We start from the raw sequence: 16,195 nt of genomic DNA, 5'->3' as shown, positions 1-16,195 counted from the left end.
CAGTGGGACAGAGATCAGTTGCTCCAGGTGTAAGCAGCGAGTGTTTATAGGGTCAAAGAAGCAAAAACTGCTACAATAGTTATCCTGTCAGGATCTGTTACAGGTGACGGTAAAGTACAATATCAAAACACAACATGGTATAACGAGATGTTGTAGTAGTTGGGCTTGCAAGCCCGACATAACTGAAATAGGAAGCAGGTGTCCAATAATGCTGCAGGGTTGATTGTTGACAAATGTGGCCGGTCAGTTAATCACTGCTTGAACATAATGGGAACAACCTATTCTCCCCCCAATGCTCGGTCGGGTCACATGAGTGCAGTTAGGAACTTCCCGGCTGCTTTGAGTAATTCTGTAGCATAAGTACAGTCAGAGCCTCATTGAGGTACTAAAACCAAAAGCATAGATGTCACCAAGTCAAGCCTCATCGCAGGCTTGTCTTTTTTTCTGGTCAGTCTTGAGTGGTTGATCATTTATGCTGCCTCCTGTGTTTAGAAACACTGAGTAATGTTGGATTGTGTCCTCCCTGGGTCCTTTGCATCATGTTCATTCTCTGTGTAGCTGGCATGTTTTCCTGACTGCAAAGCATGCGCCCTTTGGTAGTGATATCCCAGTGTAAAATAAAGGAGTTTGAATCTTAGGATGATAGACGCACACATATGTAGTTCCAATATAGGTGCAGCCAAATTACCTGAGAATGCATCAAAAGTTTGTAATTAAATGCATCGAAACAGTATCAAAACGTTGTTTAATTATTGTTTATATGATTCAGAACTACTTTCAATTTGTTGTTGTCATTTATTTCAAACAATACTTCAAGTTAGTGAGGTTGACACATTTTTCACCCCAAGGATCATTTGGTTCCTTAAGAACATAGACATTTCCTTTGAGAAATGATTGTCTGTTTATTCAGTTATGTAATTTCCTCCCTCAACTGATACAGCAACAGTTCAGAAGTACCAGTTGACATTACTTGTTTGTTTCTTTTAGAAATATGCCTTTTTCACAGACCTCACCATTTTTATACACCGTCCCAGTTATGCCCCGTGGTACTTCTAAACGCAATGATTTGATCTTGTGGAGCAAGTTCTCAATTGCTCATTGGCACCCGGACCAGAGGTGGCCAGCAGTCAGGCACCAATCCACCCACAAACAGAGGGCTCCAGTGGGTTAAACATGAACAATTGCCTGGGGTAAAGCTGTAACAAAAGCATGCAGGCACTGCCACTCTCCAGGGCAATGGTTTGCCTACAATGGTCTAGGCTGTCTCGGAGCTTCGATAAGCGGCGATGGGGGTCCCTCTGCTGACGCTTACAGGCTACGCAGGGCAATGCGTACTGCGAGAGAGTGAGTTTCTGGGCAGAATATCCTGAGGCATGGTTAGAGATGTGCAGAGTTACCTTGTTAGCTGTCTTGTATTTAATTCCCTCAAATAGAGTTGATGTACTGTAGTGACTTTTGTAGCACCAGTGGAAGGTGGCGCCTTAACATAATAAGACAGGAAAGCGATCGGGGTCTACGACACAGCTCCGAATGGGGTTAGGGCACTGATTTCCAAGAGCCAGTTGATTACCTTGCTCATACAATATCTATGTCTTTTTATTATATGCTAGTTTGTTCATTGACTGAAAACAAAAGACTGCAAAAAAGAATACAAGTACATATGCTGTTGTTTATGAGCATGCCTCTCTGTAATATTGTGATTCATGCCAAAATTGCATTGGTTGATTGAATGGGGAGCCACTGTCCGTTAAAAATAGAACAAACCAAGATTCAGCTCTGCTGCTTGAGACAATCAGAGGGAATTTTTAGACCAACGTTCACCTCTCCCGGGCCAGTGTGTTAGGGTGTGGTTGAGGTACTGATGTTAAAACGGTCTTACCCTGTGAACATTGAGGTCAACTCCTTTTCCATTTTAAGGAATAGAAAATCTTCCATCGTTTTCTATCAGGAACTCTTAAATTCATTAATTGAATTTCACTTCATCATCTATTAAGTGGAGTTGAAATGAAATTGACCTCAGCCCTTTCCCTGTGAACGCCCTGGAAAGACAACATTTCAAATGATCAAAGATATTGTACTTTGAATGGTGTAGATATCATTTCAAAACTTCGCTCTTACTGATCTAAAAAAAAAGTGTCTGTCCTGTATCTTTCTTTTGTCTTATAAAAATGAAGAGGCCACATTTTTGTCTCTAAACTAAGTTTCATTACAATCTCATGATTTGATTCAGTAACTTGGGTTTAATCTTGACCAGACCATTAAACAGTTAAACGATTTTTCTTTGGTAAAAATGTAAAAAAGAAAAAAGAAAAAAAAAGACAAACATTTATCACAATATAGAAAAAGTTATAGATAAATCTTTGCTGGTGATTATTTTTATAATGAATACATAAATGTACATAATGTCTTTGCTATTTGCTGTACACTTGTGCTCTCATTAAAATTATGACCCACGTGGGACACTTGGAACAACACAAAGTTTCAGTATACAAAGTTTCAGTAATGTGCAATACAAAAGGCATGCTGTTTTAAATGAGGAAATCCATGTACTATGCAACCGCGACCTTGTACATTGCTTCATGCTGTGGCTTATCCAATCGCCCTTTTTCCAAGCAGCTTCATCAGAACTCTAAGGAAATTTGTGTTGATATTTTTTGTGGAAGACGAAAACTAAACGGCTAATGCGGTATTGCATGCATAATGTACCATTTTAATTTACAAAACTAATAAAAGAAAATATGTGAAATGGGAGATGATTGTGTCAAAGGCAAAACTAGAAGTAACTTAAAGTTTTCTTTTACAAAATAAAAGAGTCGTTCTAGAACTGTCTCAGGCTACTTTTTATAATATCATTATACCTGAAACATCTGCAAAATGTGTGTCGTCATCAGACATGAGCGAATATCACTTGATATTCAGGTGAGGCTGATCGAGCTACCACCAGCTTCACCTGCATCTACCTACTGTACCTTGTAGCGCTGTCAGGTCAGGGGAGGCTGGTAGAGGTAGAAATTGGAAGGACGGGCTCATTGTAATGCATGGAAAGGAATGAGGTATGGTATCAAACATTCCTCATTCCATTCCATGCATTACATTGAGCCTGTCCTCTGATTTCTACCTCCACCAGCCTCCCATGACCTGATAGCGCTACAAAGTACAGTAGGTAAACGGCCATGCTGTAGGATACAGTGTGTCTGCTCAGTAATGAGGTGCAGGCAAATGTTCGACCACCTGATGGCACTGTCTATCAACGGAGGACATTTCAGTTGGTACATTTACATTCACCGGCCACTTTATTAGGTACACTTGTTCAACTGCTCGGAAAAGCAAATATCTAATCAGCCAATCACATGGCAGCAACTCAATGCATTTAGACATGTAGACATGGTCAAGAAGACCTGCTGAAGTTCAAACCGAGCATCAGAATGGGGAAGAAAGGTGATTTAAGTGACTTTGAACGTGGCATGGTTGTTGGTACCAGACGGGCTGGTCTGAGTATTTCAGAAACTGCTGATCTACTGGGATTTTCATGCACAACCATCTCCAGGGTTTACAGAGAATGGTCCGAAAAAGAGAAAATATCCAGTGAGCGGCAGTTCTCTGGGCGAAAATGCCTTGTTGATGCCAGAGGTCAGAGGAGAATGGCCAGACTGGTTCGAGATGATAGAAAGGCAACAGTAACTCAAATAACCACTCGTTACAACCAAGGTATGCAGAAGACCATCTCTGAACGCACAACACGTCGAACCTTGAAGCAGATGGGCTACAAAAGGGGGTCCAACCCAGTACTAGCACAGCCTAACCTAAAAAAGTGGCCGGTGAGTGTATATCCTGTCCTCACAGAGGAAAAGGTTTGAGCTGATCCACCTCAAGTCAACACCAATCACACGGTTTTACTGTTTTTGACTGATCGCTGAATCCTATGAGGCACTTCAGAGATATCGCTGTTACATGTGGACTGGACAGACTAACCCTAACCCTAACCCTAACCCTAACCCTGTTACATGTGGACTGGACAGACTAACCCTAACCCTAAGAAAGTGACATCATGTTGCATTATGGGCGATTGTCCCTACGATGCCTCCATGGGCCTAATCAAAAACTTGGGCCGAGGTGAAAAGACAGGCGGACATGTTAGTGAGCGCTTGAAGCCCTACACGCTAGTGAAAAGACACGAGTTGTTCTGAGCTGTAGTGATTTATGGTCGTACTGCGTGAACGTGACTCAGTTATGGGCGGAGCTCATGCAGCACATTGATTATGTAACCTAAGAGATTTCAGGACAGGGTGGGGTCACGCTGGTGTGTCACCTCAAGGTCACAAACAGGTCGTTCTGTCCGTCCCTTTCTGAACCTGTGATCAATAGAATACCACACATGAGAGAAAGCTGCCTTCTCCATTGATCCAGGGTCTACATGAGCAACCTCTCGACAACACACTCAACCGTACCTCGTTAATCTGCAGGTCACACAATGTTTCCCTCAACATTTAATCTACCTCTAATGAGGTGGCTATCTCAGGCACGTATGTCATCTGAAACTGATCTGATCAGGAGTTATGTCAGAGCCGGGCCGTGTGTTTATCTGCGTACGCACGACGGTCACTGTTTCCATGATGAAGAGCAGCCAAGAGATCAGTTCCATGTGATCACTGTATTCTGCCAAAAGGATCAAGTCATCAGCAGGATTAGGCCTACAGCTAAAACCTTACAGACACAATGACCGTGACGCGAGAGAGCAATGGGATTGATGGGGTAAGGGGTGGGAAAGTGTAGGTTAATCAGAGCTTTGTTTAAAATAGTAGGTTCAACACAGACATGAACCACAAAACTGACTCCCCTCCTGCACCACAGTTAAGTCTGTGCTGGGATAACTCCAAAGACAGGTGGAATTCTACTGGCCACCCCTTTGGCCCATGACATATAGAGCATACGGGTTTTAGCTTCTTAGGATCCCCATTAACTGTTACTACTGCGGCAACTACTTTTTCTGGGGGGTACACACAACAAAAAACACACAGTACATATTGTAAAAACAGGAAAATGTATGCATAATATTTTGTATTTTACCAAGAATCAGGAATGAATCATAAAGATCAGCTGATAGAAACGTCCCTTTGACCACAGTTACACATCAGTGAAGGTTAGATATTCCAGAATAAGAAGAATAACACAGAAGAAAGTGAAGCAGAAAGTATAGTTTATTGTATCCAGTAAAGATCGTCAACCAAAGCAGTGGAAGGCACACATTGTATTTGGGGGGCGGGTCTCACTTATGCAAGTGCCTGCGAGCATTACTGAGTGGACAGACGCCCCCACTCCACATGTATAAGACAGATAACCATATCAAAACACACTGGTACACAAGGTTTACGCAAGCACCATCAACCACTGAGTCGATGGGTGGGTATCCCATCTCTGCACCATCCCAATGCCTCGTGAGATTAATCAAAGGATGCAGAACAGTATCAGGCATAACTTTCCAGCGTATACAATGTCATACAAATGCAGACTTTGCAAAAATATATTCATATACATTTACAGATTTTTTTGTCCATTTAGCCCCAATAACAAACTATACAAAAAGCAGAAAAGTCTTGGTATAGCGATAGGTTGGTGCAGCTGTCTGAGAAAATCATGCAAGGAGGAGGATCTTCCCCTTGTTAGCTTAATATTGGCAGAATAATATTTTCAGGGGAAGGGACTGGCTGACAATTGCAGTACCTCTGTCGTTACAACACACTGTAAAAAACCTCACGGGACCATAGTGCCATAAAAGTACGCGTTTAACACAAGAAAAATAGTACACAAAGCATGTTCCAATATACACTTTTATATATAAAGTCAAAGCTCCAGAAAAAAAATACTATTGTGTATCCCTTTTATATTTTACAACAAAATGACCAAAAAAAATAAACAAAACATTTTGGAACGATCATCTGTTACACTTCAAAGTGATGAGTAAAAGAGCATTTAATATGTTTGTTTGTTTTTTGGTGAGAAATACAGTTCCCAGAGTTTGGATCTTGACTGTAAGGTCTGAGCTCTGAGGACAGTCCAGTACACTCTGAACAACCCCAAAGCTGTGGTATGTTGTGCAGTAAAAACACAAAAGACAATTAAGCACAAGGTCTAAACCACAAACAGTCAGTTGCCTGCTATTGACAAATCATTGGATACACGGTCCATTACATAATAATCTTCTGCAGTAAGATTCATGGGAATCATATTTTCTCTCCAAGATCAAGCCCCTTTTCTGAATGCACTCTCTTGTTTGTTGACTTGGACCAGAGCCATAACACAACTCAAGAGATCTCAATGGACAAACAGCGCCATAAGATCCATGGTCATTTGCCAACGTGAACATACCACGAGCAGATGGTGAAAAGAAAACAGCGTCGCTACAGTTCTTAACAACCATGACTTCTGACGGGCTTCCAATCTGAACTCCATAAACACTGATGGCAGGCAAGCTTGCTTCCGAGAGTCCTCTCGGGTTGTCTGAAGGACCTCATTACCCATAATACAGTTCAACAGGTGATGTAAGAGGGCACGGAGCAACATGGCATAGGCTCTCTCTCTCTCTCTCTGGAGGTGGTGGGGGGATAATCTCAAGACTGACATGAGGTCAGAGGAGCAGTGGTTGAGGATGGGGTGGGGGGGGGTGGTCTCCAGAGATCTCCAAGTCCGCTCAGCAGTTTGGGCTCTGGGTGTGTGTGTGTGTGTGTGTGTGTTGCAGGAGACGAGGAACTGAGGACAGGTTCAGAACGTGTAGCCATCAGGGAATGCCAGTCCTGAGACACACTGCTCCCCCCCATCCACCTGGTAGGCGCCCCCCTCCTCATAATGGGCCAGGGGGACAGTGTCGTCCTCCGGCAGAGGGAAGCTGTCTGGGTCGGACTTCAGGCTGGGCCTCTGGTTGTCTGGGAAGGCCATGGAGAAGAGCGCCTCTGGGTCACACACAAACTTGTAGACGTACCTCTCCCCAGCGACCTGAGGACCGAACCAACAAAGAGTGGGGTCAGATGGGAGCCATTGGCACACCGGAGCCCAGTTTAAAATGAGAGGCAGATAAGAGATAGACAAAGAGAGTTGGAACGTAACGTGCCTTTACCTTCTGCATGATCCCCTTCTCGTAGTAGTAGCGCAGCGAGCGGCTCAGCTTGTCGTAGTTCATCGCTGGGCGGTTCTTCTGCAAACCCCAGCGCCGAGCCACCTGCAAGAAGGAGGACAGAGATGAGGACCCGAAGACAAATCGTTTTGTTCAACCCATAGATATACCGTATATAGACCCTCTCATATAGATATATATTGTATAGACCCTCTCAGCTGTTACTTGTTTTTGGTCAAATCATGTTTTTATCTTATATTGATAGCAAAGTCATGCCACACTTAAATCTAGGCCCAGAGTCCCACCCCATACCCTAACCCCCCATTCGATTTCTGTCTCTGGGATCCTGAGCTCAGACTGACCTCCTCAGGTTCGATCAGTTTGAACTCCATGCCGCGGCCTGTCCAGGCGATGAAGTGGCTGTTGGCAGGGTCATCCAGCAGGGTCACCAGGAACTGCCACAGCTGCAGGGAGCCTCTCCGCTGGTAGGGGGGGCCGTCCCGGAACGCTGAAGGCTCCTGCTTTACCTTCCCTGGAAAGAGAGGAGTGGGGAGGAGGAGGAATGAGAGAGTGGGGTCAGTAAAAAGGTCAGGTGAAAACATTCCACTGACAGAAACTCTTAACGTTAGACCAACTGCACTGGTCATATGACTCGAGCATGCCAACTGAGGTCAATGACCCTCTAACACCTCTGCTCAGGACAGACGGAAGCTGTCAGATAATTTAGATCAAAATCCCTCAAATCAGTGTGTGTGGCCTAAAAACAGGCAGTCTGGTCGGAGGACCACAACAATGTCTCACAGCAACGTCTTACCCTCAAGTCTCTCTGGCACCACGCATGTGTCGTCATAGTACAAGTGTGGCTCTCCGTCGTAGACGAACCCTGTAGTGAACACAAGACACGGAACGTGAGCTCAGTGGGACTGGGACCAGAAGACAGGAAACAGTTAGTGGTTAGCTACAGTCATGCTAGCCCACCATCTGAACCTTATGGACGACGAACTACATTTGGTAACGGAGACAGAAGGCCTTTTTTTTTTTTTTAAAGAGAACTCACCATCATTGTTGTTGTTGTTGCTGCTGTGGTTGTTGTTTTGGTAAAAGTTGGATGACTTCCCGAAAGAAGACTGGCAGTTTTGCACTTCTGCAAACATTAAAACATATTAGGGAACTACTTTTTCAGATTCTAGTTCCAGTTTTGCCCTTTAACTCTGCATACTAGCGACCATTTTACAAAAAGGGTTCAGTGGTTCTGTGAACAAATGTTTCTCCTCGCTCGGTGCTTTCCTTTTGAAATGAATCAAATGCATCAACTGAATGAATGAATCTCTTCACAGGAACATGGGTTTTTCTAAGCTGCAAGATGTTCAGAGGATTTGATATTACATCACTGACCTCACTACCATAAAGTGGGCTAGGAAAGGAGAGTCAGTGCAGTCACCTCAGCGAAGGAGACAGAGGCTAAGAAACAACTTCTACATTCTAAGGGGCACAGACTCGCCTCTGATCACCAATGGACACTACGCCTCAAACGGTTGACTTAGGAGGGAGTGGGATCTCTTTCCAAACAATCAAAAGACCATTGTGTTAAGCAGTGAACCACACTCACCTGAGTCGAAGCAGAAATCTCTGGGCTCCTGTTTGATGGAGAGGGGGTGGAATGCTGCACGAGGAGGGCCCATGCTTGGGACCCCCTGCTCGGTGTAGCGAGGGTCCACCAGCTCCTGCTTGAAGCCCTGAGGCGGCAGGGGAACAAGGGGGTCGGACAGATGGCGCTGGTAAAGGGGGCGTCCATCCCTGGGCAGAGTGCGGTGGGTCTGAGGAGGGTATGGTGTCCTGGCTGGACCTTCAGACTGGGAGAACGGCAGGCAGGGCTCAGAGAGCTGCCGCTGGAACCTGGAGAGGGCAATGACATACCAGTGAGCCATGAGGGGTTCAACATGTTCAGGGGAGCACACAATACTGGATCCCCATGCAGAAGTCTTTAAATAATGCATCCATCATGCATCTAAAGTACATGTACTTGCTGCAGCTAAACTTGACCAAGTTAAAGCAACTATGGTTGGTTTAGAGTCCAACCTACCTACACTTCACTACTGCCCTTACAATTCCGGTGGGTGAGAGCAACTCACCTGTGTTCTGAGCTGTAGGTGGCATCTGAGTGACTGACAGGGAGGCGGGGCCCTGCGAAAGGCTGGCTTTGGCTGGGATGTGGTAGTGTCTGGTGGTGGGAGGGACTTGGGGATGAGGTGTGGCTGTGGGGAGGGGCGCGATTGTGCCCCTGGGCCTGGACAGGGGGACTGATCTGCCTCTGTAGGGGGTGTGCCACCAGGGTGGAGGCGGAGCTGCACGGCGAAGCAGGTGTGGAGGGTGGAGTCAGCGGCTTGATGCCAACCGGCTTCCTATCATAGGCACTGTGAGGGTAAAAGAAAGCAGGCGTTAACTAAGGATTGATCCAAAAATACCTGACAAAATGGCCATTTTTATGTGAAGACCTTTCCATGCGTGTGTGTGTGTACCTGTAGCTGTAAAGGCACTTCTCTGTGTAGGGTGAGAGTCTCTGCTCCAGACTGCAGGGGGACAGATCTTTGGAGGGGCTTGGCTCCCGCTTCACTTTACTGGCTGAGGGCCTATGGAACATCACTGCAGAAGCAAACCAGAGAAACCACATGACAAACTGCAAACAGATTAACCCAATCCAGATATACACTCATTCAACATCCGTGCTGGGTGTGTTTCTACAAGGAACGAGGGGGAAAGTAGTGGCGCATATTTCTATCCTTGTTTTTTTTTGGGGGTCACTCTCAGCATAAGAATAAAGGGAGATCACCACATCATCTCTCAGCGGTGTCACAATGAATCAGTGACGTAGTGTCTTTCCTTTCCAAACTTTCTCTCCTTTTCTTTTTTGGGAAACGAGAAACTAGTGCATACTGTCCTTCCACGCCGAGTCATTTCCATTGTTCCCATGGCAACAATCAGAAAGGAACACAAAAGAGGCCTCTTAAGCCGTGAGAGCGGAACACAAAATGAACACAACAGTGTCTTTCGACTTCCATCCGCAGCAGGGCTGCCATTGTGAGTGCAGAGCAGGACTCTAACTTTGTTGCTCTGTTGGCGTTAGTGGTCGAGCCTGTGCCCACATCAACTCCTACTTCCTGTGCCACATAACGGCCATCACTCAGGCGGCTGAGAGAGAGAGAGTGCATATATCATGAGAGTCTCAAAACACAGAGAGAAGGAAACAGCGCACACACACACACACACCTCGGCGACCACAATACACACCATAACGCCTTTATTTCTTAAAGGGACGAGCATCTGCTGTTTAGCAACATTTTGCCTTCCGTCTTCGGTTTTGAAATTCACAAAAACAATAAAGGGCCATCTATCTTTAACCTACATTAGCACACAACAAAACCATAATCACACACCCTCTGCATTTCCATTTCACTGGACCAAAGAGACTGTGGCTTGGGATAGCTATTCCTTTAATTCTGTTGTAAGGATTAAGGAGTTCATAGAAGGAGTGGGGGGGGGGGGGGGGGGGGAATGCCACGTGATTCCTACGGTAACTGCTCCTTTGCCCAGCTGCAGAGTCCACACAGGACTGCTGAATGAGGGCTCTGTGAGACCAGCTGGCACAGTACCAACTAAGGGTGGCAAACCACTTCGGCGCGCGCACGCGTGCACCCACACACACACACACACACACTTCAACAAAAACAACAACCCCCATTGCTGTGCAATAGCACAATTCGGTCTGTGTGCACTCTGAAGATCCTCACTGCATTAAAACGTCAGTGCACTGGTTGTGGCAATGAATTACAACATCGCAGTGCGAGGCTGGCCTTCGCTCTCTCTCTCTCCTTCTCCACTGCATTAAAAAGAGCACGATTATTCTCACTCCGGTTTGAAACCCTGGCCAGAAACCTGCACCAGGCAGGCAGGCCTACTTCTGGAGCTGAATCAAAGGCTTCCATTGAGCCCCACTATGCATACATTATCCTAAGAAAGCAGCAAGGGAGCAAGTGGAGATGAGAACAAAGCAAACAGCCCAGTCTGTTGAACAGGCCTGGAACACAGCCCATCTCAGCAGCCAAGGAATGCCATCACAGGCTTCAGTCTGCTGCGGCGCACCTGGACCTGAACACCAGCCACACAACTCATAATAACAGGCCCCGTTTTAACTATTCACACCTTCTGGATTATTCCGAGCAGTGATCAGAGCAAGAATATGCAGGACAACAACATGATCATTGTTATTTTAGTTTTCTAGAATAGAGGCTTGCAGGGTCTTGTATGCTGCACACCTCTGACGCCCGTAAAACGGCTGCTTGGTCATAAGTACAGAAGTGTCATGTGGAATCTGCAGGGGCAGTGATCCTCTGTCTACAAGAAAGTATTTTAAATGATTTAAATAATCATTGGAGCAATGCAAATGAAATCCACTGCTGCTCTCGAACATGTAAAACTACCAATCTAATAAACAGGTAGACCACGCTATAAAAAGGTAGTTAAATACATCCACAGATGGAATCCAGCTCAACGTGATTGCAGAACAGTAATAACAACAGTAATTGACTTCTGGAAGTTTAAGTCGACTTAGTGTTGTTGATGGAATTCCTTCAGTCCATATAAACATAGGGCCTCACCTACTGCTTACTACCCTTGAAATACTGGTCAATACACCAATCTCCCTGCTCTAACGCTTTGATTCTGTTGGAAGTGATAAATAAAGAGAGTTGATTTTGTGTTGATTTCTTTTTTTTAAGTTTTAAGGCAGTCCCCACTCGGCAAGAATATTAAAGTAAGGCACTCACGGTTATCTGACTGGAAATCTGGAACAAACTGTTCGTCATCAGGCACCTGGGCTGCAAGAGAGAGAGAGAAGTTGAGTGACTTGGTTATGGATTAGGCCATCGCTGTCTTGAACAGCAAAAAACATAACAAATCTAACCAAAAATCTTTTCACTATTTACATCATTTACTAATTATGTGACATGTACTTGTTAAACAAATTCAGAGTAATGTACTTCTTCACAGGCATAATAAGAAATCCATTATAATAGGCCTAGTCTTATAGAAGACTCAGCTGACCAATATTTCTGTGAGCATGCAAGAAGTAGAACTGCAGGAAAACAGAACTGACCTTCTGCGATCCATATCTCTTGAAGTTGACTGAGGTCTTGAAATAAATCTGCAAGAGAGAGAAAGAGAAATACTGTCTACAATTTCACGTCTATGCACGCCAAACTACATTTTGTTGTCTCAGTTCTTGTACTCTGTGCAATGACAATAAAGCTGAATCTAATCTAAATAAATGAGGAAATTGACCTTCCCTTGAAGTGTTTCCCCTGCAGACAGCAGGTTTTTGGCATTACAGAATTACAGAACAGCCACATCCTACTGCAATGAATGCCATAGTGACACTCCTCAAATGGGATTTAAAATGAGCACTGTAATTACTGGTACAGTTAAGGGAATTACCTTCTGTGTCCTGAGCCAGCTCTGTCTCCACAAACTTTCTCTTTCTGTCATTCAACAGTCTGCTTGCAGGCTCCTCCACATGAGATTTCTGCCAGAATAATGAAACATGCCACATTCAATTGACAATCCCACTGGTGTGGCAATTGTTATACATTATCTGATTCAGAACCCCCCAGGCCTGATTAATTAGGGAATTGGCTTTTTCCACGATTACAATCTCTAAAATGATCAAAACCCTGTTTTGAAAAGAGTTCACAGGGGGCAGTGAATACTCACACTAGATGGGACCATGAAAGGGACTTGCTGGTCGTAAAAGCCGTCCATGTTGCCTGAGTCTCCACTCACGCTGCTGCCCTGAAGGTGTTGTTGTGTGTGTGTGTGTGTGTGTGTGTGTGTGTGTGTGTGTGAGAAGGGGGGGGGGGGATGAGGGAGGCCAGGGGGTGACACAGCAGGAGATCCTTGTCCGTCTGTTCTTTCTGTGGAGAACCTAGAAAAGTGGCGGGGAAAAGCAGAGCCCCCCCCCCACTGTCAGCACGTCCCAGTCACCTGTCATTTGACGTCAACACAGTCTGCCTGCCCGAAGCACACAAAAACAAACATACACAGAACAGTTGCACCTTTCATCTGTCTTGGGTTGTTATTTGTTTGCGCAACCCTCTCTTGTTTTAGTGTTCACCGTGCCAGCATGTACTCAATACACTTGGTATGAGGGCCTTACATAAGCAAGCACAATCAGCCCCCTGAGGCCGAGAGTGTAGATGCTGTAGTAAGTAGAGGACAGGGAGTAAGCGGTTTTGAAACTGTGCTCAGATAGGCGCACAGCGCAACAGCATTCACATGGGTCCATGGCATTGGGTCAAAATAAAATGCTTCCCACATTAACCTGCCAAAAGTTCCAGTTTAAGGAAAGATTGTAATTGCAGTTAAACTGAGCACCAGTTTACTTCAATAAGTGTGCTGTGCATAATGTCAAAACAGTACATTTGCTATGTAATCATTGTTATGAAGGGGAAATGCATTAATGGCAACACAGGAAAGAAAGAACTCGAGTGCATAAGAACTCTCAAACCCGCGACATCCTCCCTCCCCCACCCTTTCCTTCCCCTCTTGTGGCCCCTTGTTTTTCTCAATGAAGAGAAGTGAAATTTGATCCCTGATCCCTAAACCCTGAGCACATCGAGGTGGAGGCGGGGTGGGGGAGGACTCGACCCCACCATTCATAAATTCTAAGTGATCGTGGATAAAGAATTCACATGCACACATGCAAGCAGAGATATGCAAGATAAACAGCCTAAAGTCAAAGTAGGCTGTACAACTACAAATAAGAAAATGGTCGCCAAAATAAAGGTTCACTCTTAATAAAATGGCGTTCATGTCGCCCCCCCACTTCCACAGACATAGAAAGCTCGCCAGCGAGCAAAAACTACAACGGGAATGCAAGTCGGTCAAAGTAAATGCCATATTAAAGCCGCAGGAAATAAACGGCCGCAAAACCATGCGTTTTGGTTTATAGTTGATCATTCTATGAATAACTCACCTTTGTAAATCTTAAATTCCTTTGCTGTTTTGAAAATAAATGCAGATTTTGTCCCACGCTTCTGCAAACGTAATCTCCGTTTAAAATTCTCTGCTGCGTTCTTCACACAAAAAACTTGACTGTGGTTTTCTCAATGGAATCGTCTGGTTTTTCCTGAAGCGAAAATAGGACTCGGCAATACGCGTCCATTGGTTGTCATACAATGCCGTTCAAGTGACTGGCCAATCGACTTTCAGACAGCACCGAGGAGCTCAGTGACCAATTGCATGCGAGCTTGTCTTGTTTTTATGAATGACTGCGTTTCATTCATGTCTCTGAACTGCTGACACGCTCTCTTAAAGGGCTCGGCACAGGGGGCAAATGGAAGGAAACAGTGGTAGCATCAGCATCACCATAGTACAGCATCAGGCAAGTTATTTTCAAAAACAGTTAGCCTATGATAAATGTTTAAAAAAGAATTAAAGTATATTGCTGCATGCTGTAGTTGCCATTTCACTTTTTCACAGGAGGATTTGGTTGATAACATCACATCTTCGTTGATATTTTTGCTGTCATTATTGAATGCTTATAAAAAGGTTATCCATAATATAACTGGCCATACGATCAAAGACCAAATCAAAACATTACAAAAAAAAACGTTTCTATTTGTATGCTTAGGACTAATCTGCAAAGAAGATTATTAGGTCATTAGCCCAAAAGTTATCGATGATTGCAGAGATCTCAGATGAAATGATCAAACATGATCAAACACAGACCAAACAGGATCTGACTTGCAGGCTAATAATAGCTTGCTAGAAGATTTCACCCTGCATCAGTGTTGTGAGCCAAAGCGAGGGACTTGCCTGTACTCTATGACTACGCTACAGATATAGTTCATCCACCTAAATTTGAAATGAGCAAATTCAACAACAAATTCAACTTTATTATTAAGGAAGTTAAAATGGAACAGACATACAACCTTTAGACAAATACACTACAATATAATTTGATTACAAACGTTTGTTAGGGACCTGTCCACCTGAAATGTCTGCCGGAATCTGGATTCGAACACCATCCGCATGAATGTTCTACCTAATCAATAAGCTCACAAGCGGTGTCAAACTGTGGGCCCGTATGTGTTTAGCCATCCCCATTCTGGGTTAACCCGAGCTTGTTCCTTTCACAAGCGAAGAGTGAACACGGGAGCGATGCGTTCCCCTTCATGTTGGCTCTGTCCATGCTCGTCTTGTCCATAATGCATGAGCTCTATGTTTTATCTCTGTTGCGGAGTGTCCATGGAGCTGAACCTGGGGGTGATTGCTCATCAACTACAGATCCATTATTCATCAGAGTTCTTCAAAGGGCCTAGGACCCCCCCCCCCCCCCCCCCTGCCTCGTCCTCCACCGTCCTGTGCGGCTTGGCTTTGAGTATTTGTGCTCAAACCCACTGTTGCTCTGTCCCCCCTCAGAGCCCGCATTGGTGTCAGTGTGGGATGTCTCCAGCAGGAGGGGGGGGGGTACGGGCATGCACGGCCCAGGGTGCCCAAGACCCCAAATTCACACTGTCATGTGATCAAATACGACTCCCTTTGTCCTCATTGGCTCTCATCCCAAATCTCCCCCCTCCTTCTGGGCCAGCAGACGTCTTTACAGTTTCATAACAGTTCTCGTGGCTCTTTGATAGTATTTACCATGCAGTATCACACATGACTGCTTCAAAGACCATTCATCTTCCCCACCGCAATATGAGCAGCTAGAAGCCGCCTATTCCTCCCTAATTCCCCTTTGAACTTATTCTAGTTCATTACCCTCCCCATTGTTTCAGGCCAAGCACAAATGATTCCCCCCCGGTGAAACCCTTTCACCCGCAATTATATTTCAGTGCTTTCTCTAGTCTGAGTCTGTAGTGTAGGATTTAGCTACCGTCATACAGGTTTTTATGTTAGGGTTTGATTGTGTTGTTGTTTCGTGTTGATGATGTGATTATCTGATAATATATATATATATTTGGAGGAACTTGGGAGGAACAATGGATTAATGCCATCATTTACTGAATTACATACATGACTCCCCTCCCCTCT

The 16,195-nt window shown here is 44.8% G+C and overlaps 1 protein-coding gene across 2 annotated transcripts; it reads right to left on the bottom strand.

Annotated features, from left to right (window-relative positions):
• Positions 1-5,180: 5,180 nt before the first annotated feature.
• Positions 5,181-14,244, bottom strand: LOC310811698 (ETS translocation variant 5-like). 2 transcript variants are annotated; one of them, XM_083679945.1, is made up of 13 exons: positions 14,136-14,244; positions 12,875-13,085; positions 12,599-12,686; positions 12,261-12,308; positions 11,932-11,982; positions 9,628-9,751; positions 9,241-9,522; positions 8,718-9,004; positions 8,166-8,252; positions 7,923-7,991; positions 7,471-7,640; positions 7,106-7,213; positions 5,181-6,990 (listed from the first exon to the last, which is right to left on the bottom strand). In XM_083679945.1, the coding sequence occupies exons 2-13, from the start codon at positions 12,920-12,922 to the stop codon at positions 6,760-6,762; spliced, it is 1,593 nt and encodes a 530-aa protein (XP_083536071.1). In that variant the 5' UTR covers positions 12,923-13,085; positions 14,136-14,244; the 3' UTR covers positions 5,181-6,759. The 2 variants fall into 2 exon arrangements, with proteins under 2 accessions (XP_083536071.1, XP_083536072.1); XM_083679946.1 differs by having other exon boundaries at positions 7,112-7,213.
• Between the last annotated feature and the right edge of the window lie 1,951 nt (positions 14,245-16,195).

Source organism: Argentina silus, assembly GCF_951799395.1.
Source record: "Argentina silus genome assembly, chromosome: 11".
Taxonomy (NCBI): Eukaryota; Metazoa; Chordata; class Actinopteri; order Argentiniformes; family Argentinidae; genus Argentina; species Argentina silus.
The sequence above is the reverse complement of the archived record's forward strand: the minus strand, read 5'-3'. Positions and strand labels throughout refer to the sequence as shown.

Coding starts and splice junctions, on each gene's coding strand:
- LOC310811698 (XM_083679945.1), bottom strand. CDS start 12,922: ATGGACGGCTTTTACGACCAGCAAGTCCCTTTCATGGTCCCATCTAGT. Junction 7,641..7,922: donor GGTGCCAGAGAGACTTGAGG/GTAAGACGTTGC, acceptor CTCTCTTTCCAG/GGAAGGTAAAGCAGGAGCCT. Junction 6,991..7,105: donor GGATCATGCAGAAGGTAAAG/GCACGTTACGTT, acceptor TTCGGTCCTCAG/GTCGCTGGGGAGAGGTACGT.